The sequence below is a fragment of the Phodopus roborovskii genome, unplaced genomic scaffold, assembly GCF_943737965.1.
Source record: "Phodopus roborovskii unplaced genomic scaffold, PHOROB, whole genome shotgun sequence".
Lineage (NCBI taxonomy): Eukaryota > Metazoa > Chordata > Mammalia > Rodentia > Cricetidae > Phodopus > Phodopus roborovskii.
The window spans coordinates 18,361,748-18,385,991 of NW_026126540.1; the positions used below are offsets into that span (position 1 = coordinate 18,361,748).

Consider the following 24,244-nt stretch of genomic DNA (forward strand, 5'->3'; position numbering starts at 1 on the left):
GAAAACACATTTGTACAATGAACTCTGCTGGGGATTTCTCGGGCCTAGGCTACAGAAGAGCGCATAATGTCACATTTATTATTTTATTTTCTTGAAACATTAGAGTTTGTAAGCAGCCCCACTTCCCCAGCACATTGCAGAACTTTGTGGAAGGCACAGGTAAATAAATGACCATGTGTCCCGTTACTCTGGGTGTCTTTTTTTACAGGAGAGGGAAGGCAGTGGATTCAGGGCAAGCATACCTACATGAGACATTCAATACTATGACATGGAACTAGTTTTATATTTATGCTGGAAATGGCAACACACACACACACACACACACACACACACACACCAGCACCAGCAGCATAACTAGGTCTAATCTACAGGGGCTCATGGGAAACTGGGATCCTGGGATCTCCATGCTCATAGTTCAGCCTCTATAGAACTGCCTGATGGCCCAGGGACCTTTGTGGTATGTAGAGGTGTGTTAGATACATCTGAGCCAATCAGACAGCTGAAGCAGGGGTTGGGCATTAAGGGAGAATGGAGCTGAGGAGATTCTGGCTCACTTCAGTTTTTATTAGCATCTAGAGTCTAGATTCTAGACTTTTAATAAGTCACACATTTTCACCAAAGCTGTTGAGGAGACAAGGGCTTTTATTAAAAAATACTAGGTATTTTTGGATGTGTCTTCTGTCATGATAAGCCAGTTTCTTCTGCATTGCGCTGCAATAGAGGACTTATCTTTCAGGTTCCAGGGAGCCATTTGTATAGAGTCTAAGATCTTCCTGAGTAACCTCAAAACACTCATGCAACAAAGTCTGTGTGCCTGCATTTATAATTCATACTTCAACAACTGGCTGGTGACTTGTCCATTTCTGATCCTTCTACAAGACGGCAGCACACAGACTGGCCTCTAGACGAAAGTTAAGTCAGATCGTAAACAGCCAATCTTCTAACAGCATCTCCCTCAGAACCTACCAGGCTCAGCTGATTCTGCCACTTCATCTGCCAGCTACACCCTAGTGTCCAGGGGAGCTGGACAGGCAGAGGGAGAGAAGAGGCAGTCTACGTGATGCTGGAGGCCGGTGCTCTAGAGAGCTGTTACAACAGGGCATTTATGTGACCACTCACACAATAGACACAAGACCACCCCAAACCAGTAGGCCCAAATGGCTCAAGACAACTACTAAAAGCTCTATGCATCATTCTAATGACATTTCCCTTATTATTGTTGCCTGCCGTCTTTGGGCATTTGATGTAAACCCTATTTCAGGAAAATCCCCATCTATTCCTGGAATACCCCACCATAAAACATACAGAATCCTTCCCTCACTTAAAGTGTACCCCTGAAGTGAGCAATCCAAATTCCCAGTGAAGAGGGCAACTCAGAATTCTGAGAAGCTCACACTCTCTTGTTGTGTGCTTACATTCTGTAATAAATTTACCAGTATCTTTGCCTGGTCTCACCTCTGTATTCCTTCTCTGATGATAAGAACCTGGAAACACTGGGAAGAAGTGTCAGTCTGCTCTGTCCCTGAGAGTTCCCCAGCCATAATCTGCTGGTGACAATGTCACTGGCTAAAAAGGAGCCAAGCTTCTGCAAGCATTCTATATTGGATTGACTGGTAGTAGGGGGTGGCCATCAATCCTGAAAGCCTACAAAGAGAATACTGTGCTCTAAGACTGATTGATGTAAGGTGGAGTTGGGCAGCATGGATGGGGTTGTGTTCACAGATCATGCTGCTAATAGCAAAATATACCCCTTCCCTCAACATCCCCAAGTACAGAATCGAGACTTCCTATCAGGTTAGCTAGCTTCTTCCATATTCAATCACAAACAATATGTTCTCCGCATGGGTCTTTCTCCTCCTTTCCCTATGACCACTAATGACACCAGTGGACCTGTCACTCAAGGCTAGAGGCCCAGGAACAGGAATCGTTTTGACTGAGAACACTGTGTTTTGACATGAAAGCTACAAATGTTCCCATCGGTTCTTGTCTTCCACGGGCCTCAACAGTACGGAGGGAACCATCTGATGGATGCAAGCTCTTTGAAGCAGGATATAAAAACATGAAGGCAACAGTCAGGCATCATCACATTTTATGGTGAACTGAAGACACGTAGGCTTGCACAGGCCAGTTACCATTTCAGAAGACATGCTGGTGCTCGACTCAAAGCCAAGGCAGGCAGCCCACAGGTGGACTGGAAAACAACGCTGGCTCTCTCTCACACAGCTTAGGGAAGAGAGTGATGGAGACAGGTTGCTTTTCCTGTGGAACGGCTGTTTTAAAGTTACACCCGAGAAAGGAGAGGACTCCTGACTCTGACTGAAAGGAGACTAAGTGTGCCCTTGGGAAGACAGTTGTCTGGCTCTTCACAGCTTGGGGCTAAACTGCTCCCACAAGCCCTGGTAAGACTGCAAAGAGGACAGCATAGGAGGAAAATATTGTAATAATGAAATGTCAGCAAATTAATAGTCATGAATGCTTCCTTAGTTGGGTGAACCCAATTCTATGACTAAGCAGGAATTCACAGGGGGAAAAAAAAGAGAGAGAGAGAGCTCAAAGAACTAAATGGGCCATGTTCTTCCTAGAATAAATCAAGGCCATTGTGGAGGTCACCGAAGGAAGTCTGAAGTGGCCTGGACTAAAGTGACTTGTGTTGAAGGGGAAAAAGGCTTGTTTTCATTGCTCTCCTCATGGGCACAAATAGTGACTCTGAAGTCTTGAAAGCCCCAGCGTAGCACAATAGCCTCCTATTATGCCACTGTGGTTTTGTTTTAAAAGGACAAAGAGGCAAGTTAGGACCAGAGCCTGCTGCGAAGCATTAATGCTACACCTTCCTCTCCTTGTGAGTTTAGGCACCATCTCAGTGTACCAAGATTTTTTTTTTTTTTCTTCTGTCGTCATATTAGTAGGTGTTCATTTACAATTTCTAGTTTCTCTTATTTTACACCTGACTTAGCTGGAGGAAAATACTAAGAGTCATGAAGAAAATCCAGTCCTTCGGGGGGGTGGGGGGAGGGAAAGGCATTTAGATGATGGTGGTTGGTGATTCTGTTCTGGGGTCAAACCCAGACAATCAATGCCACCAAACCATACTAGCAGACCCGTGGATTGTCTTTTCAAAAGACCCCCCCCCACACACACAGCCTTAAACAATGAATGACAGACTGTCCTCCAAGGAGAGCTGGCATTTGACTCAGGAATCATGTAGTCCTCTTCAGGTGTTAGTGGGGTCAGGTGATAAAGGTAATACCAGTCATTCAGCAAATACTCATGACTGTTTAAACTCACACACTTACCGCTCCCGTGATAAGCAGTGATTCTATAGTAACCCTTGCCATGGTTAGACCTCTGTGCTCAAACACTGCCTGGCTTCTGTGGCCCCTCTTATGAATATGAGCCAGCTCGGACATTTGGATCTGGAGTACGTTCCCGGGCTTAGCCGGGAAAGGACGGATGGAAGAGGAGACTCATGAGAATACACACATCTAGTGTTTTTCTTTATAGAGTTAGGCTGCTTTATTAGTCTGTTAGTATGAATTAGGTAAAATCTGGCTACCTCAAAAACCACCGTTTTAGATGAAAAATCAGTTTTAAGCAGTCAAATTATCATAGCTAAAATGTAAGCAGCTAGAATGTTAGTGTAGACAAGCTCTATACTTGTGTGCTTGCTCATAAGTGGAGAGCACAAAACAATTGAGACAGAAGGAATCATCCTAACTGAGCTAGAATAAAATTAGTTTTGTTTTGGGCCTAACTCCCTTGAACTTTCAAATAGCTAGTTAGAGATGAGCGAGGAGAAATGGGGGGGGGGTACTTGCTTAGGGAATGTGTAATTCTGTTCCCCAGTCTCATATCCTGGATGCATTCTGCGCCTATGCTGGATGCTCAATGTTGCTGTTATCTCTACTCTTTTCATATGCTGGGGTGGATGGTGTTGATCCTAGAATCTTTATACACAGAGTGTCATTGACTATATATACCCAAACAAACAAAAAACAGCTCATTGCCACTGTAGTGGGAGAAAAGGACCACTTGGCAGGAGCCTATCGCTTTTTTTTTTTTTTAAACCAAAGCACCATTTAAAAATTGTAATCACGGAATTTTAAGAAAAGTTGATTAGTACTATTAAACCACATATATACCCATCTGTCTCACCAGCAGCACTTTGCCATATGTAAGAAACCTTTTCCTGCCGTGCATGGGTGTGCATGCCATTAAATCCAGCACTCAGGAGGCAGACACAGGTGATCTCTTGAGCTCCAGACCAGCCAGAGATACAGAGTGAGGGCATGTCTCCAAACACCAAGGGGAAAATATAAATAAAGGAGCCTTTCCTTCCTTTCTCCCACATATAGTTATGCACCATCACGCTGCAGCTAAACCCTTTAAAAGAAACTTCATGGGCACACATCTAAAAGTGGTCTCCCCTACAGTGGCAGAGCGAAAATTTCAATGCAAAACCTCTCACAGCGCCAAACACATTCGACGTATTTAGCTGTTCTCCCAACGCTTCATAGAGCTGTTTGTCTTTTTAAACTGTGAACTACAAGTACAAGGTAAACAAAACTGTACACATGCCTGCCTTTCTCAGGAGTTCAGTGTCTAGCCATAGTAAGTACATATTTCTCAAGGAAAGTTATAATTACCTGTCCCAAGCTCTAGGTACATACTTTTTTCATTAAAAAACATTCTAATGTAGAGTCAGAAATCATTTAGCTGGAGAATAAACAAAGCATAGTGGCTCAGACGGTAAAAGCACTAGCTGCCAAGACCGACGATGCCTTGAGTTGGGATTCCCGGAACCTACAGGATGGAAGGGCAGAACTGACTCAGGCAAGCGGTCCAACCACTGCCCTCCACGCAAGCTGTGACACCGATGTGTCCACACTCAAAAATAAGTCAATGTCCAAGCAAGTTTTTAGGTGAAGTAGCATATGTAATTTCTCTTATTTTATTTCTTGTTCCAAAAACTTCACTATTTCACATCTTTTTAGGAAGCTCAAGGGGACCATTTGCCTCCTTTCCTGGCTCACTGCACACTGACCCCTATATGAAACAAAGTGGCATTTTCCCCACACAGTGAGTCTGTAGTTTCTTCCATGGCCACTTTAGACACCAGAGCTCCAAGACAGCATGAAGATGTCAGGGCGTACTTTTCTGTTTCTGTCTACGTTGGCTAGACCCTCATTTCACTGACATGACTTATATACACACACGTGCACACCAAGCCAGAAGCAGAACAGTAAGTCTGCCTCAGTGTCTGAGGCAGAGATGGATGTCTGACATCTTCCTCTTTAGCTCCCCACCGAAGCCTCTGAGCGGTTCTCTCGCTGAGTCCCCAGACTGGCTGGCCAGCATGCTCCAGTGACTTTTTTGTCTCCATCCCCCCCCAGCACTGCTGTTTCAGACTCACGCTCCATGCCTGGCTTGTACGTGGGAGCTGGGGATCTGAACCTGGGACCTCATGCTTGCACAGAGCACTTTACTGACTGAGCATCTCCACAGTCCCCCTAAATGGTATCTTACTCCTCTAAGACCTTTCCCGTGACTCAACAATTCATGGCTGAACCATAGTTGCAAAAAGGTCATTTGAAGAGACTTAAGCTCAAGTCTTTAACAGAACACTGTTTCCTGAAGAGCATGTTTGAAACCAACCAGAGGTTTTAGGTGCTTTTATTTTTTGTGGACAGTTTCACAACCTGCACTCAAAGAGGAAGACAGAGAGGAGTTACCAGGGAGACACCATGTAGCGGCTGAAGGAGTGACATGCCAGAGCATTACAGGTAAGCCACACCTGTGGCAATATATAGTTTAATAGAAATGGGTTAATAATTAAGAGAGAGTTAGCCAGTAAGGAGGCTAAGCCATTGGCCGAACAGTTTATAATTAATATAAGCCTCTATGTGTTTATTTGGGACTAGAGGACAGCTGGACCTGGTGAAACAGAAACTTCTGTCTTCATAGGCCTGTGTGAGGAACTCAGAGAGCAACTTGCAGGAGTCTCCTTCCATCATCTGAGCCGCAGGGTTGCTACGAGTCATGAGGTATGGCAGGGGGGCACCTTTACCAGCCTACACTGCATTGTGTTAGAGTGTTTGGTTTTTAAAAAGTGCTGATTGGGGGCTGGAGAGATGACTCAGCTGTTAAAAAACCCCTGCTGCTCATCCTGAGGATTTGGGCAAGGTTCCCAGCACCTACATGATGGCTCACAATCATTCCTTACTCTATTCCAGGCGATGTCACGCCCTTTCCTGGACTCTGGGGCCACCAGGCACACATACAGTGCACGAATACACATGTAGGCAAAACACTCATTAAATAATTAAACCTAAAACAAACAGTTTAAACGCTGTTTTACGCTGGACACATCTACAATCCCTGCACTAGAGAAGCAGAAGCAGGAGGCTCAGTTCAAAGCCACCCTTGACTATACAGCAAGGTCAAGGTCAGGTAGGACTTCATGAGTCCCCCAAACTACCCCTGGAAAGTAAAAGTAATAAATGAACCTGTTGTTTGCAGTTTCATACAAAGAAACACTAGATGAATTTTGGCTTGAGATTATTAGGAAAGAATTTCCCATAATTTCTAAGATGTCCCTAAACATATTTCAGCCATTTTATACTACACACCTATACAAAGCTGTATTCTTGGTATTAGCAATTGATTAGAAAATCAAAACACTGCGTGGCTCTGGAAAATGAAGATGCTCTCTGTAGCATTGGATATCCAGCTCTCCTGTTAAAAATGAGCAGGCAGAGACATCTCATTACCATGTCAATTTGTATCCATCTTCAATAAACTGTAAAACTGGATGTAATACCACAGGACTGTTTTAAGTTAGATGTTATGATTCATCAGGAAATGTTTGATTTGTATCCTTTTCATCTGCCTGGACTTCAGTTCAATTTCTCAGGTGAAAAGGGTGGCGAGTAGGAAACACAGCTGGATGCTCTTAACACTACTAACTTTTCAAAACCACTATCATAATATCTCTCCACTGACTTAGATCTCATTCATTTTCTCTCAATAATTTAGTAGTTTCCAGTATTCATGGCCAGATTTTATTAGAGATATTCATTCTATCACTTTGGTGGGTTTTATTAGCATTATGAAAGATGCTTCTGAAACTTCTAATTTTATAGGTAATATATCAGATGGAAAACACAGTATCCTAAAAAAGCAGCAAAACTCATTGTCTGGCTCAAGTGGGTTCTGTTGCTTTCTGTGGGATTTCCATGTAGACAATGGCGTGTCTAGAACAGATAATGTTTTACTTCTTCATCTGCTGTCAGTATGGCATCTTTAAACTGTATTCCTTTAGCAATGCTTGTCTTTTCTTCTAGCAACAGACCCTAAGGGTAACAAGTCGGCTAAGGACATTCACACGGACTTCTCCATACTAACAACCTGGCAACTAACACACCAGTGATTTCCTGCAGATGGCAAGGGAGTTACCACCTTCCACTTGCTGAACTTTTATTTCTTTCCAGTAGTCAGAGATAGCCTTTGCAACAAAGTGAACACACCACTGTCTAGCATGAGGTTACACTTTTCTTTTGCACATGTGCCCACTATTCAAAAATCACCATTATTTTTAGCTTTTCTGAAAAAGTCATTAATCCATGAGTCTAATGATGTTTAGCTCTTTTGCTACAACTGTTGCTGAACTGTGGTGAGACTAGACACATTCAGCTCCCAGGAGTCAGACTGAGAAAAAAGAATGACTTACAGAACATGACAAATTAAGTAATGGAAGCACTGTTTCTTTTCAAAGATCAGGAAAAAAAAAGGTATATTTTCTGAAGTTCCGAATAGTTACTAATTTAAAATTTATGAGGTCAGAGCAACAAGGCAATGCAGCAGAGACTTTAATTAAGAATACAAAATTCACACCAGAGGCATACTCTGGGGAATGTAAATAACCATCACAAGTAGCTATTCTGCTTGAAGAATAAAATAAGGCTCTCTCAGAGTACAAATATACAGGAGGGAATGATTTAAAATAGGTTCATGACTTACAATCACATTACATTGTATTAAGCACTCAAAACAGGCATATTAATAAAAAAAAGCCAGCTAAAAGGCATTTGGACATATATAACACATTGTACAGTCTACAAAATTCACATACAACAGTAATTTTAATTTTAAGCACTTCATTTCAATACAATAGAAATGAACAGGTAAAATGATAGCTCTCCAAATACTCATTTATATGTGTGACAAAAGTCAAAGGTTAAACAAGGAAACCCCCACAGTAGACAGGCCACCTGCATAATAAGACCCAACAGTGCTGCACAAATCAAACAGTACTGGCCTTTCCCTCCTATGACCTCCACACTATTCAATCTTTTCATTGCCCAAGTGGGAAAAATTCTCCCGTAGTTCCATTCTTCAAAAAAACTCAAGAGAAACCAAACAAAAGACTCCAAGGTTGGTTTCACCATCCACCTCAAGTGTGGTTTTATGAGGACAAAGAATCCCAACGTTTACCGTGTTCCTTTGCAAAGAACAGACACATCCAATGTTATCCACAGGGGTTTCTTCATGGATTCTGTACAATGGATGGACAAGAATTACTGCATCTGAGAAGGCACATATCTGTGATTTAAGGCTTAACTGGTACAGTCACACATGAACATGGGCTGGAAATTCTCTTCTATCAAAATGGAACTTACCCCCAAACTAGCTTTCTAATCTACAAATTTCTACTCTAGAAACCACTAAGAATTTCCATTCCTATGTCCACATGTAGAAAAACAAAACAAAAATACCAAAAACACCCACCTCTCTTAAGCAGGTTTCATTATAAATCAAAATTTCTAATACAACTGTCAAATTCATAAGTTTAAAGACGTCATAGAAATTATGACAGTGTGATTACCAGGTCTTTAAAAATATCTAACCAAAATTACAGTGGTACGGATTAATTTTTAAAGGGTATCTACCACAACCTACGAGCCAATCAAACATTCATTCGAGCTGCCCCTTCTGTGGGTGCTGCAGGACGCCATATAACTTACTCTGCAAAACAGCTTTTTTTTCTTTAAGACAGTACATGAACATGAACTTCTTAAAGATGCTGGATATATTCATATATAAAATATCTGACATTGGTAAAAATCATGTAAACCTCCCTTGGAAAATTATACCTGGTCCTCGTTTCTAGGACCAAAAGCCTTGAATTTTTATCTTATCAGTGCAAATCTATATTAAATATTTCAAATTATAGAAATAGCCATCAACCCACACAATACAAAAAGGATTTCTCAAAAAAGAAAATTATTGTGTTTAGAATTATAGAATTATGTTTACATAAAAACCACCCACCTTCTCACCAAATCAAACAGCTCAATTGTCCGGGTGTGAAAAGGGAAAGAATAAAAGCTATCTGTGCAAGAGCTCTACCATGGTGGTCACCTCACCACTTCCCCAATAATTCTTACTAGGGTTACAGTTGTTTAACAATACACTGTTCTTTTCCAGGGGAATTTATTGTTCTTCTAGCCAAGACGGGGCGTCCACTCCAGGGGTTTTCAACTTGACGTGGAACTGCTTAAGCGTCAGTTCAAGCTGCTTCTGATTCCCAGCGAAGTAGGCAGCAACAGCACTGTGGAAAAGGACCAGCTGATTGCGCAACACTTTAACCTGTGGGCAGGGTGAAGGCCAAGCATTAGACTACACAGTGAGATTCACTACATCCCTGATTCAGGGTCACCAAAGAGGCTATCCTAACAATAAAATTCACAAACACCAAGTCAAGATGTCTGCTGGGGTCACCAAGCTATCAGTCCTTTTTCGTTACTTAATGGGGGCAGGTCAGCTTAGCATGTTTTGGTCTTGCATCGCTGAGGAGTGAATCCAGGAACCTGTATTTGGCTGGGGAAGTTCTCTACCAAGGAGCCAATAGTCAGCTCCGTTAATCATTTCCAAATAACATTACTGAGACTATTAATTAAAAACACCACCATATTCCCTCTGGGGCTAAGTACAAAACTATGTGAGATACAGAGAGGGGCACATTATCTTACACACTCCAGTATAACACCAGCTCCAGGTACGGGCAGAATTAAGACTAAGTTTAGATGGTAGAGGTGCACACCTCTAATACCAGCATTCAGGAGGCAGAGGCAGGCAGATCTCTGTGAGTTCAAGGGCAGCCTGGTCTACAAAGCAAGTTCCAGGACAGTTAGAGATGCTACACAAAGAAACCCTGTCTCGAAAACAACAACAACAAAACTAAGTTTCACATAAATCTGGGTAGGTTGAATACTTTAAAATTTATATATATATAAATATATCAATATATATGTAAATATATATATAATCAATCAAATAGCAGCAAATATTGCCCAAAAACTCAGTTTATTTAAACTTCATATAACTTACCATATACTTCCAACTACTTAATAGTTGTAGTGATACCAAGAATACGTCAAAACTGTTTTTAGATTTGGTGTGTGTGTGTGTGTGTGTGTGTGTGTGTGTGTGTGTGTGTGTGCGCGCGCACGCGCGCGCGCGCATGTGTGTGTGCGCGCACGCGCGCGCGCGCATGTGTGTGTGCATGTGCGTGTATCATATGGACACCCTAGAGTTGGGGGAGCCAGAAGAGGACTCCAGTTCCCTTGGTCCCTTGGTACTATAGTTACAGGCAGCTATGGGTGATGGGAATCTAATTCCATTTTTAGAGGAGCAGCAAATACTCCTAACCACTGAGCTGTAACACCTGCACTACGATCTGTTCCATGAATGGGACGAAGGCCTAGAGATTGAAATAAGAGACAAGACAGCGGGTCTTTCGTTCAGTAGCTATGTCGGAACGCCAAATGCCGTTTATTGAGGGGATAGAGTGGGCTTATATACTGACTCACAGCACAGTGGAAAAATAACAGGGTTTTCAGGTTTAGCTCCTCCCCAAAACAGGAAGCATACCAGTGACAACTCCAGGGGGCAGGAAGAGTTCCAATAACAGCTCTGGGTCAAGAAGTTCCAGCCAACAGCTTCAGGCTTGCTCAAGGTGCCTCGGGAGTCCATGCAGGGCCCTACACTGAGCCCAGTTTCCCAGGAGTACATTTTAACCAAGTAACACTATACTTATGAATCTTTCTTGTTGAAGTACCTTAGCTGTCATATAAGATTTATGAATTAAGTTGTTTCCTGAGGTTTTATTTATAAAATTCATTCTGATTTTATATATCCAGTGCAATATTCACCCAAACTGAGATTCCATAATTTTAATGATGTAAAATTATCTAAAATATGACAAGTGCAGAAATAGAATGTAAAATTTCAAATGTGATATAATCTGATCTACTCTCAGCTGAATCTATCAATACTATAGCTGATAACTTTCTAGCAGGTGTGGTATCTGGATTTGATCCCCAGTAACACACACACACACACACACACACACACACACACACACACGCACGCACGCACACGTTTTATGAAAATGAAAGGTAAACATGCAAGAGCTTCATTACAGAACATATAAAGAATTCAATAAGATGCTAACACCCCCACACTCAATAGGCAAGAGATTGAATAGATATTTTTATCAAGGAATAAACGAGGGACTAAATAAGCACATGAAAAATGTCCTATATCTTATTATCAGGAAAATATACATTAATTTCACATTGTGACCCCACCACTGGTAAAGATACAGAGTGACTAAACTTCTCTGGCGTGAGTTTGTGGAATTGAAAAGTTTGTCAGTTTCTTAACAGGTGAACATATGATTAACCTGTAATCTAACTAATCCACCCCCAGATACTCACCTGAGGGGATGAAAACCTAGGTGCACACAGTGACTTACACTAGGATGTTCAGGGTCAGGCTGGGTTAGAATTAGAGTCAGGGGTTGATTTACTTGTGATCTTCAAAGTAAAAACAACTCAAATGTCAACCTATAATAAGTAGATGAATTGGGGTATTCCATAAAGAGGAGTAATGTTCAACAGAAAGAAAGGAGTAACTGATTATATGCAACACGGCTGAGTTGCAAGAACCCCGCATTCTATGACAGAAACTAGAAGGGAAGAATGCAGGTTGCTGGACTGCACTTGTATAAACTTTACAAAGTGCAGTCTTCCTCTTCGAGGCTTTCATGCTAGTGACCACCAAGGGCTCAGCTCTCCACCTTGCTTTGCTATTAAAGGTACTACCTGGCCTGTTTCTGCATTTCTATTCTGGATGACCCTTGAATTACACAGCAGATAAGGGGCTGATAGATCTTAATTGTGAAAGTCCAATTTCCACAAGGAAGTTCTAACCGGTCACTTTACCGCTGTTTTGCCCACCAGTATTTCTTGACTTGAAATTTAACTCCTAATACTTTCAGAGGAAGAGAGCAGAGGAAGAGCATGGAATTTAATTCATGTGTCGAACCTACACAGAGTTGAACCAATGGCACCAGGGGAAAGGAACCACACTTGCAGATCTCTAGCTAAGCCACAGCATCACACAAGTCAGCTTCTTTCCTCAGCCTTGGAGGTGGAAACAGACTGAACACAGGAGACGGCTGGAGAAGGAATGGCGGCTCACGTCACAGGGCTCGGACTGGGGCATCCGTGCACTGAAAACCATCTCCATCCCGCAGTGAAACTTAACCCATGCAGCCACAGAAAGGGGTGCTTTTTAGAACTCAACTCTAGTGGTGTTTTCACAACAAAGCAATATGATACCCACAACCTCAAAAAAAGCCTCCAAAACTGAGAAGGTTGATGTGTAGAGCCATCTAAAGAAAGCAACGTGGGCTGTCCTCCCTGAAGACAACCACAACACTGCAGGGCTTTGAAGCTACAATGGGAAAGTGACACAAAGCAAAAGGCCTCCCAAATGTAAATAAGTATAAGCTTCCATCCTCACTTTACACCACAGACCAGTTTCCTTCTAGCACAATTTTCACTTTTTTTTTTTCTTTTTCTGGTATGCCAAAACAGGTCAAATTTTTCTGCCAACGTAAATTTAAATAAAACCATAGCTCATTTATCCACTCAAAAATTAGTAAATCAAAGTCAAAGCTCAACCCATTTACTGATTTAAAAACAGAATAGCTTGCTTTACTGCTCGTTGCTAGCTTTGTGCATTATGGTATGCATTCAGATGATGGATGGGTTTAGTACCACTGTGTCTGATATGTTACAGATTATTGTGATTAAATAGAGAAAACTGGGTTGTGAAGATAGCCCAGTGGGAAGAGTCACCGCTGTGCAAGAATGAAGATGTGTTCAAAACCTTGGAAACCTATATTAAGAGAGAGAGAGGAAGGAAGGAAGGAAGGAAGGAAGGAAGGAAGGAAGGAAGGAAGGAAGGAAGGAAGAAAAGATAGCATGTGTACATGGTTGCATGTATACCTATAACCTAATCCTGTGGGGAGTGAGTGAGACAGGAGATCACTGGGGTTTGCTACACCCAGCCTTGTGTCACTCAGTGAGAGACCTTGTCTTAAAGGAATAAGGAAGAGAGTATACAGCAAGATACCCAAGGTCTTTCTTTGGCCTTTGCATGCATGCATGGGCACCCACACCACCCACACCCACGTGCACATAAATAACCATTATCAAGTAAAAATAGTAATTAAGTAGTATTAGAGAAGCAGTTGCTAAACAATTTTAAAATAATTAACTTTTACAAAAATTTACTGTGGGCTGAACAACCCATTTGAAAACAAAAATCCCAAACACTACAAAATTCGCATTTAATTACTGATTATGACATCAGTGAAGTCCCGTGCTGGACCTCATGTGTGATCCAAATGCAGGGCCACTAAAAGTGGTACAGGAAGTCACCTTCAGGCTACATGTATAAAGGTATATATGAAATTTAAGTAAATTCTGTTCCTTCACCTTAACAACTCGTTTTGTGTGTGTGTGTGTGTGTGTGTGTGTGTGTGTGTGTGTGTGTTTAAGTATTACAAAGTACAAGAAAATCTGATATCCAAAATATCCAAGCACTAGAAGATGGCATCTACATGGGATATTGGCCTTGTAATGACTGCATTATAGCCATGTAACAAATTCTAGCACTACACAGAAATATCATTTTACACAATATTGCATTACTTAAGTAAATATATTAAGTAAATCTGTATTATTTTACTTAACCTGTTTCTTGGGGTGGGGTGTGAGCACTGAGGATTGGACCCAGGACCTTATAGGTTTTGAGGCAAGTGTTCTACCACTGGGCCATGTATAGAGTCCCTTGAAAAATCTTTCAAAGAAAAGGAAAACAAAACCAAAATGTCTCAACTCATAGTCAAGAAACGCCTCAGGCTAGATCTCCTGAAGACAGAGTGGAGTGTGAGGAACTTGGAAATGTCACCCTCCTGGATGGCTGCATGCTCTTTCACCTAGTGTAGCCTGCCAGCATTCAGCAGACAATAAGCTTTTAGAAAACTTCTAAGCAAAATTTGAAACAAACATTGGTGGCAGAGCACTCTTAGGAAGGGCAGGGAAACTTAGGAAGGGCAAGGATCTAACATAAGGGATGAAGCAAACAGAAAAGTAACTTTCTAAAATTAAATGGATAATACAGTATTAAACTGTATGTGCATGTGTGTGTAGCTGTGCATGTATGTACATTTGTGTGTATACCTGTGTGTCACACACATGCACTCACTGCTAGGGATGGAACCCACAGGCTGTGCAAGCCACTCTGTCCCTAAACTACACCCCAAGCCCAATGTTAAAACTTTCAGGGGTGTTTCTGTACATATAAAGCAGGAAAAAAAAAAAAAAAAAAAAAAAAAAAAAAAAACAAAAAAAAAAACAAAACCTTCCTGAACTTATATCTTTAGAAATACTTAGTGGTTAAAGGGATAAATAAAACAACAAAAGCAGAGACTTAAAAACAAGAACAAAGAGGATAACTATTGCAGGCAAAGATGAGATGACAAATTGGACAAACTTTTAAAACTTAACATTAGAAAGAAAGTAATTTAAAATGAAATATACTAAATCACTGTGTGTTCAATTACAAAGAACATTCATGAAGATCTGCCAGGGAACAAAGAAGATCAGATCTACACAAAGCCGTCACAGCACCATCTGCCAAGTGACCCAAACATACCACACAATACTTTAATTGTTAAAGGTCAAAACAAACCCCAACAGTGACTCCTAAGGCAGAGACCAACCAGGCTTTCTTACAGAGCATGCTCAGAGATGATGCCTATAAAGCGTCCTGTCGAGATGAGCACCATGAGGTTACTGCAGTCCTACAGGTGAGCACTGCTCTGTAGACAGTAGGACACAGGCCTCGTGCACACCAGGCACGAGCTATGAGCTATGCCTCTGGCCCTACACATCCCTGCTTCTTATTCAGAGAACCAATGTAACAATAGGTATCACCCAGTTAAAATAAGTTATTAGTCTTAAAATATATAGTCACATTGTGAGGCACTTCAACGTAATTACTGGCTCTACCATTAAGTCTAGGAAATAAGGAGTTCCATTAAATATACCCAAACCCTGGGGCAAGAGACTAGGTTAAGTATATGCAGAAAGGGTGCAGCCAGTCATCCTGTAAGAGATGCCCAACTGCTAAGACACCAAATATTAACTTTTTTAATCCATACCCCACACTTTCAAAATTGGTATTTTGTGTTTCCCTTGTCTGTGACTGATCTTTCCAGGAAGACACCAGAAGAATAGGCCCTCCACTAGGTTCCTGAAATATCTCATACCACTGAGCATCATTAGTTCACATGCCTGTCAGGTCAAAGCAACTATGGGCGGAGAAGGAGAAGTACTATCAAGACATGGGACAGCACTGGGAAAGGAGAGGGAGCAAGGAGACAATATGATCAAGTGGTGGCAGAAGAGATCATCTCATTCTTTGATTTACTGGGATTAGATCCAGCAAATTGCAGATGAGTGGGTTAGAGGTAGAAGTTTTAGGACGTGGTGGTAGAAGGCCAATGAGGCAGTCCAGTAAGAGAGGAACTGGAGGTGACTGACGGGAAAGCCTGGGATGGCCAGGGCGGTAGCAGCACTGCGAGGACAGAACTTCCGATCTGCAATGGCACATTCTGCACAGTTTGCTCTCCAGCACACACGCCCTTCTGGGTGCTGGCCAGGTACCTGCAGCCTCAGCTTCTCCGGCTGTGGCAGAGAATCTCAAGAACCCATACTTTTGAAACCAGTGTAGACTACACAGTCAGAACACATCTCAAACAACAAACAAGAACCTGAAAGCAGAGGTTTTCTCTCCTCGGGTTTTTAAAAATGTCTGCTGCCTTCTATACTGACTTACACTGCGAGAGCCCTTCCCTCCACCCTCTGTCTTCCCTTCTGCCTGTTCTGTTTAGATGCGATCGTATAGATTCCATCTCCCAAGGTTATCTTCCCATCTTCTCTCACTATTCTTTTAAAAGCTGTCCCTGGAACAGCACTGTAACATTGTACTTCACTAAAAGCAGGGCTCTGGAGCTGGTTAGGAGGCTTGAATTCTAGTTTAGCTGAGGCGTCAGTCCAGTCACCAAACCAAGCGTGGAGTGTGAGGACATTTCTGAGTGCTTGTAAGAAAATGCCACAGAAGCAAGACAAGAGTCTTGTGACCTCAGTTTCTTCTGAAACACAGGATTGTTGTTACTGGTTATGCTTTCGTGCCCTCCCAGTTGTAGTGGAAGGAACGAGTTTACTTCAGATTAACCATTACAGGTGGCTGTTGTTACTTGTTTATATGCCTCCATGGAGACACATGTTTTGCCACATGCAGCCTATCCACCAAGTGCGGCTTGCTTTTGTGACTGCACACTTTACTCTGATGACACTTCCTAACCCTCAGAGCATAAACTGTCAGATGCTCTAAATAAATTGGCTACCCATGAAACTTTTGTCTACTTCATGGAATGACTCCATTCTCCCAGGTTCCACTGCCTTCTAGAGCAGAAGACACTCTTCGAAACATCAAAATTGGAGACTACATAGACAGAAAAATAATACACAAAATTCTTGCTAACTAGTGGCCTTTGTTTACAGACTGCTCACAGACTAGTGCCCAGTGACTGGCTAAAAGCCTATCACTTTACAGATTCATCCACGGAATATTTGTCTGAGGGCAAATTAAAACTAGCAGCAGTGACAACTCAGCACAAAGTGCTTTAACTGGAGAAGGGCCTGGTGACACTTGGGGAGGGGGCAGGTGGGAGGAGGGAGATGTGCAAGTTGTTACAGGAAAGAAGTTGCACAAGTCATTCACATGAGCACCAGAGCTCTTGAAGTTAATTTTCAAAAGGAGCTGGGAGACTTAGCAGCGGCCTGCTAGAGGAGTTTGACAATCACAGAGGTCCAAGAGAGAGACCGCAGCAGCAATTTCCCAGAAATGACCCAGGAAACAGAGTGACGAGAATCCCACTCACACCCTCACTCCATTCCTGACCTCATGTTCAAGGTTAGGGCTGTCCCCTCAGGTGATCCTGAATCCAGAAGGAAAACCAATGTGTGTTAGGGGTGTAGGCAGGTGTAAGGGAAGTTAACTCACTAAAGCTCTCCATCAGATAACAGGGCTCAGTGAGCTAGTGACAGAAAATTTACCCAGGGAGCAGAAAGTCTTGTGCCTTCCGGCATTTAGTACTAGGCAATACAGGGCTAAACAAAACAATGGTCCATTCACATTCACCATTATATTCACAAAAGTTTTCCTGAATAGAATATATTATAACACCATGGAAAACTAACTTTATGAAAATTATATTCTTTTTTGTTTACTTTGGAGTCGAGATAGGGTTTCTCTGTGTAGCTTTGGATCCTGTTCTGGCACTCACTCTGTAGAGGAGGCTGGCCTTGAATTAACAGAGATCAGCCTGCCTCTGCCTCCTAAGTGCTGGGATTAAAGGTGTGCACCACCACCACCCAGCCTGAGAATTATACGCTTAAAAAAAAAAATCAAAAAAAACTGCAAGCAGTAATATTCTCATCTCAAGGAAGAAGGACTGGGGGGAAAACTCATTGGTGAAGTGCTTGCCTAGCATGTATAGAGTTCACGCCTCAGTTCTACAAAAAAAAAAAAAAAAGAGAAAATCAGATTTTGTTTGTTTTATTGTTGTTGTATGAATCCTCTGTCCGCATGTGTGTTTGCATGACAGAAGAGGGCATCAGATCCCATTATAGATGGTTGTGAGTTACCATGTGGTTGCTGGGAATTGAACTCAGGACCTCTGGAAGCATAGATAGTGATCTTAACTGCTGAGCTATCTATCTCCCCAGCCCCAGGAATTTAAGTTTAATTGGGCAGAAAACCAGAATGTGTTTTAAGTTTAAGAATTAAAAAAAAACAAAGCACGCTAATTATCAAGGGGCTTTTTGGCCACACACAACAAAGCACAGACAGATGAGTCATGTCAGGATACACGGTCAATATGAAAGTGCCAAGACACAGCAAGAACCCGGAAAGCTTACAAGGAGCAAGGTCAAACTCAAACACTGCTATTGTTATGAGATTCCACTCTGAAATCTTCACAAGAGACGGTAAGAAATTACTAAGACCTAGTCAAGAGCAATAGTGTGACAGTCCATCGCACTGAGACACTGTGGCTCACTGATGACCCATTCAACTCTCACACTGACCACTTAAACACAACACAAATCACAAAACCTGGCAAGCCAAGTTGGTAGATGCTCAAGGTTAGCAGTATCCATAGATATGGAGCTGAGGAGCCCACAGACAGCTGGCATTTACAGAACAGGTACAGTGTAGCATCATGGTTACGAAGCATAGAGTTTTCTAAGTGGATCCTTTTTAAAGTGGAAGGCCGGAACTGTTTCTTCTCTAACATACCCAACAGAAACCTGAAATTCCAACCCCTACCCCACAAATAAGTCAGTCACTTCTAACCAAGAAGGATTAGAAGACATACATGCCTCTGCATTCCTAGCACTTCAGAGGTGGAGGCAGGAGGGTAAACACTCAAGGTCACCCTCAACTATACTGTGAGTTCAAGGCTAGCCAGCTCAGGCTCCACGAGACATGGTCTCAAAAACCCAAGCCCCAAGCCAACCAAATACATATACGTCCTCAGAAAACATCACTTTATTGGAAATCTGAGCACAGCTGACAAACTGAATCCCTACCCATCTTCTACGAACAGAACTGCTGAGTGGTTTCTGGGTAGGTGAGACTCGGGTTAGTCCAACTTCAAAGTCAACACACAACTCACAGTTCATTTTGCTAATGGTTCATAGTCAATTTTCGTTTTGTTTCTGAAGAGAGAAGGAAGCAATGCCACAAACACAAAGCATCCCCCACTACCACCTGGGTTTGGAAGAAAAACCAGTATTGTAGAAGGCATTTAACCACTAATAGGAAACACTACCATATGGGCAAAGTTTTCTTCATCACAGCAGTCCTACTTTGTCCTTTATGACTGAGGTAACTCATGGGCTTACATCAGCTCACTTTCTATTCTTAACAAAGAATTGATCCCCAGGTTTTAAAGAAAAACAGGGAATTACAGGCTTAGGTTATATTTGTAAAATAGAACTCTATTTTAAGACTTACTTTGGAGAAACGGAGCATGTTATTTAAAAGATTTTCTAGCTGTGAATAGTTTCCTTTCTCCTTAGAAGTAAATTTATTTTATTTTAAACACATGTTTGTGTGTGCACACAGATGGGTTGGCACACACGTAATAGTCTGAGGATAATCTGCAGTACTTAATTCTTCTACCATGTGGGTCTCCAGTACTAAACTTAGGTCATTAGACAAGATTGCAAGCATCCTTACCTGCTGAATCACCTCATCAGCCCAGTACCTCCTTTTTAATAGTAGGAATGGTTTTTTTGTGTGTGACTTTTAAAGTGGAATCTCACCATCACACCACAGGGCCCATGCTGATCTAGAACTCAGGACCCTCCAGCTTCAGGATCTTGTGTGACTGAGATAACAGCTATACCTGGCTTAGAAGAACATTTACACGGCTTAAAAATTTTAATGTGGCTGGGAGTGGTGGTGCATACCTTTGATCCCTGAATCTGAGGCTAGTCTGCTCTACAAAGTTTGAGGACAGCCAGAGCTACACAGAGAAAGTCTGCCTCAACATTCTCCCATCCCAATTTAATATGCATCATTTTCACTCCTGTTTTCATCCACATTTCCCCTTCTAAGTAACTGATTTCATTATTTCCATTTTTCCTCCATGCAAGCAAATAAAACATTATTATGTATTCCTCCTTTGTTTCTTACATAAATTACAGTACCAGCCCGGTACTATGGTATACACCTATAGTCCAGAAGCATAAGATAAGGATCATGAACTTGAGGCCAACCTGAGCTACACAGGAAGACCCTGAAGGTACCGAATACAATGCTGTTTATACTTAGTTTAAGCATGTTCTGGGGTCTTTCCATCAGCAGAATCCTTCCTGCCGCTGCCTGGATTTGTCAAGTTAGAGCCATAACATAGCCACACAGCTGCTGTAACACTGTGTATTTACTCCATCAGACATTTTCTACTACACAGAGAGACCCTGTCTCAAAAACAAAACAAAACACAACAACAACAACAACAACAACAACAACAAAACCAAACAAGCAAAGAAAGAAACATCACCAGTAAAGAACAAACTGAATAAATTGGTTCATTCAAATAATAAGATTATTTTACAACAAAGAAGGGCACAACAAAGACTGACACAGGTTGTGAAGTTTTCCGTCATGGGATGGGAAGGCAGAAAACACACATTAAAGTGGAACACAGGTTCTTATTAACAAATAATGAGTTCAGGTGTGGTCTTTTGTTACTCAGTATTAAGGCATGCACACATACAGAAGTGTCTAGCAGTACACACTTGCGGCAAGGGATGAGACAGGAAATGAAGGGGACACAGGAAGAGAAACCAGGATCTAGCTTGGTTTTCCCACGGGTCAAGAGTAAAAGAATGTCAACCTAACCGCGTCTAGGAGATCTCCGGAACAAGAGTTAAAGGCATCAAATGGACTGTGCTTGCTTAGGGTCACAGTGCCTGTGACCTCTGAGCTGAACGCATCAGCACTTCTCTCTGCCCTTAAATCTGAGCAATACACTCACCTCCCAAACTCACCAGAAGACAGTTCTTTAAGATAAGCCAACCAGCTTGCATTTTACTTAATTTTTAAACTTGGCTTAATCTTTTAAACTAGTTGTAAATTATATTCTTTGAGCAATATAACTCCAAAGACAACAAAATTGTTAGGACACACAAGATGTGTCTCTCTTTCCTGATAATCCCACAGCAAGTTGTCTTACTTCTTAAATTCCCCTGACATCCCAGCCTCGTAAAATTCAAAGTGTGTGCCTCCTTTATCTTTCACAACTACACTTGCTACCTTGGCTCTCATGTTAGCCCTAAAATTCATTTTGTTTGTTTGAGATATGGTCTCACATTGTACCTCAGACTAGCCTCTGAGTATGTGGTATAGATTGGCCTCGATGTACTAGCCAATCCTCTGGACTCTCAAGGCCCCTCAAATGATGGATTGTAGGTATGTCCACGTAAATCCTTTCCCCTCCCCACTGCTGGGGATTAAAGCCAGAGCCGCATACATGCTAGGTAAGCACTATAATAGCTGGTCCTGAAATTCTTCTCTGCAGTGGAACATGTAAGGACCAGATTTACCTGAGTGGTGGTCCCTAAGGGGCAAGCTCCTTAGCTACAGACTTAGTGTCTCTCTGCAACTGCTAATATACTCAGGGAAAGCCTAAAACTTAATACCATGGCTACAGGGCTGATTCTCAGTTCCACATTCTGCCTTGGTTTTATGAACCATTCTAGCACCTTACTATTTGGCCTCTCATTTCAGAAGAGCAGTTGGCTGGGGATGTAACTCGGTTGCAGAGTGTGTACTTACCGAGAACTATTACTATGGAAAGATACAAGCTATGAGAACCAGTAGAAAACACCCCCCCCACCCAATCCCATAGAGAACTGCAAAACAGGTCCTTATAACATCAAATTATAACGTAGCACATTCCGTGATACTGTTCTTTAAAAATCAATATACACTGAAGAGTAAAAATTTTGTAAAATTCAACTCCTAAGTAGATTATTTACATGTATGTATAAAAGAACAATTAACTCAGAAGTAACTCAACAGAACAAAATCAAAACGAAACCTGTCAAGGAGGCAAACTATATGAAGGGCAGGTCTTAGGCCTCCTTTCATTTTCTCATTATTAAAAAAAAAAAAAAAAAAAAAAAAAAAAAAAAGAGGGGGGTTTGAAAGCTGTCCAACCATACAGATAATGTTTGCATTAACAGTTTGATAGTATCTCATAACTTTGAACCATTGGGCAAGAAGTATAAAAGACCAGTTTCTATACAAACTGTATTTTAAACCTCACTGACTATAGCTCACTCTGAAATCTAATTGATGACAACCATACTGCTATGGCCTGAATGCTATGTCCCCTTAAACTCATTTTGAAATCCTCACCCAAGGAGATGGCAGGACAGAGGTGCCTCTGGTGGTGTCTCAGAGAGGCCTGAGACCCCTTGCTCTTCCATCTATGAGCCAGAGACAGGACCTCACCAGACATCAAGTCTGCTGATGCCATCACTTCAGACCTCCAAGTCTCTAGAGACCTGAGACACAAATTTCTGTTTATTAGCTATGTAATTATGGTACTCGTTCTAGCAGCCTCCAAAGACTAAAGCTTAATCTCAGAACACAAAATCCATGGCAAAAGGGACAATTTTCTACTATATTTTACAGTAAAAAAGAATAGTCTCGATGATACTATTCTTTAGTAATGCCCAAACCTTTGCCATGGAAGCTCCGACTGCATTTCTAAACTTAGAACACCCAACGGTCAACTTCCTATCATCTCCTCTTCAATATTCCATCCTTGCTTCAAGTTGAACATTGGTTAAACAGAAGATCCACCTGCACCATTTATCCTAGCAGGTTCCCAGTCTCTATCATGCTGCCACAGAAATGTCCCTCTGTGACAGCTGGGCTCAAGCTACTTAGTATTCCTCTTGTCCATAGCAGATTCCCTACAAGATGGTAAATATCTACTTTATTTTTGAATTAAGTAGCTCATCTTGGAGACATGGTCTCTATACACCTTTGGCTGGAACTTGCTTTGCAGATCACACTGGCTGTGAATGCACAGACCCTTCAGTCCTGCTTCCCCAGTGCTGGCAAGCCAGTGTGATCTGCAGAGCAAGTTCCACTTTCTTCCTGACTGAGGACCTAAATTGTAACTAACTTTCTGTCACTCCCATCATGACAATTACAAAATAAAGGCATTAATAAGATCCATCTGACTGGCAATTAAAATTTAGACATGAGCTGGCTGTGAAGTGTCAACATCGATGTTACTTCAGAGCAACCCTCTTTTAAGTACTGTACCATACAGTGATAATGTCAGCAAATATGTAATACTGATACATAACATCCATCAAAATACTGAACAATGTAACTGATTCATACATCGGAGATGGCAATGAACAATCTTAGGGGCTTAGATAATTAGCTAATCAATGCTTTAAAAGGCTGTGCGATGATGTTGGGCAATCTGACAATCTATTTAGGTTTCCTTTTCTGCCATTGCATTGTTTTCAAGTGAGCACTTTCATCCACAGTCTCTTTGAAAAAATGGAATAATATTCCTAGACTTGGTAGACTCCAAAGAAATATATTATCCAGCAGGCTTTATGGTCACTGTGAGTTTCTAAGGAAACATTAAAGGAAACAAGAAAATAGTAATTTAATGTAGCTCTTTGATGTCATGAAAGAGAACATAAATATTAGTTTTCTGGGAGAAGTAAAGAAAAATAATTGCTACAGTTTGAATCTTTAATGTCCCCCAAAGAACCATGTATTAAAAACCTACGGCACTACTGGGAAGTAGCAGAATCTTTAAGTGGGTCTAAAACCAGTCATGGAGCACAAGACTGCTTAGCTAAAAACTCAGGCAAAGAGCTGACCATGAATACGAGGCCAGCTTTTTTCTATATACCAAAACCTTGTCTAAAAATAAAAGCAACAGCTGGGTGTGATGGTGTATGCAGAGGCAGGCTAATCTCTCTGAGCTGGAAGCCAGCCTGGTCTATAGAGCAAGTTCCAAGACAGTCAGGGCTACAGAGTGAGCCTCTGTCTCAAACAACAACAAGCAGAACAAACCAAATAAAGGAAGAAGAACCAAAGTGGTGGGGCCTAGGAAGGAAGGACAGTTATCCTGGCTGCCACAGAGTGAGCAGTTTAGTTTGCTATAAGCGCCTGCTGGGATGCGCTACCTTATTACTGAAACCTCTACAAC

The 24,244-nt window shown here is 41.7% G+C and overlaps 1 protein-coding gene across 3 annotated transcripts in view; it reads right to left on the bottom strand.

Annotated features, from left to right (window-relative positions):
* Positions 1-7,848: 7,848 nt before the first annotated feature.
* The window catches only part of Arfip1 (ADP ribosylation factor interacting protein 1), a 77,195-nt gene continuing 60,799 nt past the window's right edge, over positions 7,849-24,244 (bottom strand). For all 3 annotated transcript variants that reach the window (XM_051198747.1, XM_051198748.1, XM_051198746.1), the window contains one exon: positions 7,849-9,645. In XM_051198747.1, the coding sequence (XP_051054704.1) occupies positions 9,490-9,645 (156 nt within the window). In that variant the 3' untranslated portion in view covers positions 7,849-9,489. The remainder of the gene's footprint in view (positions 9,646-24,244) is intronic.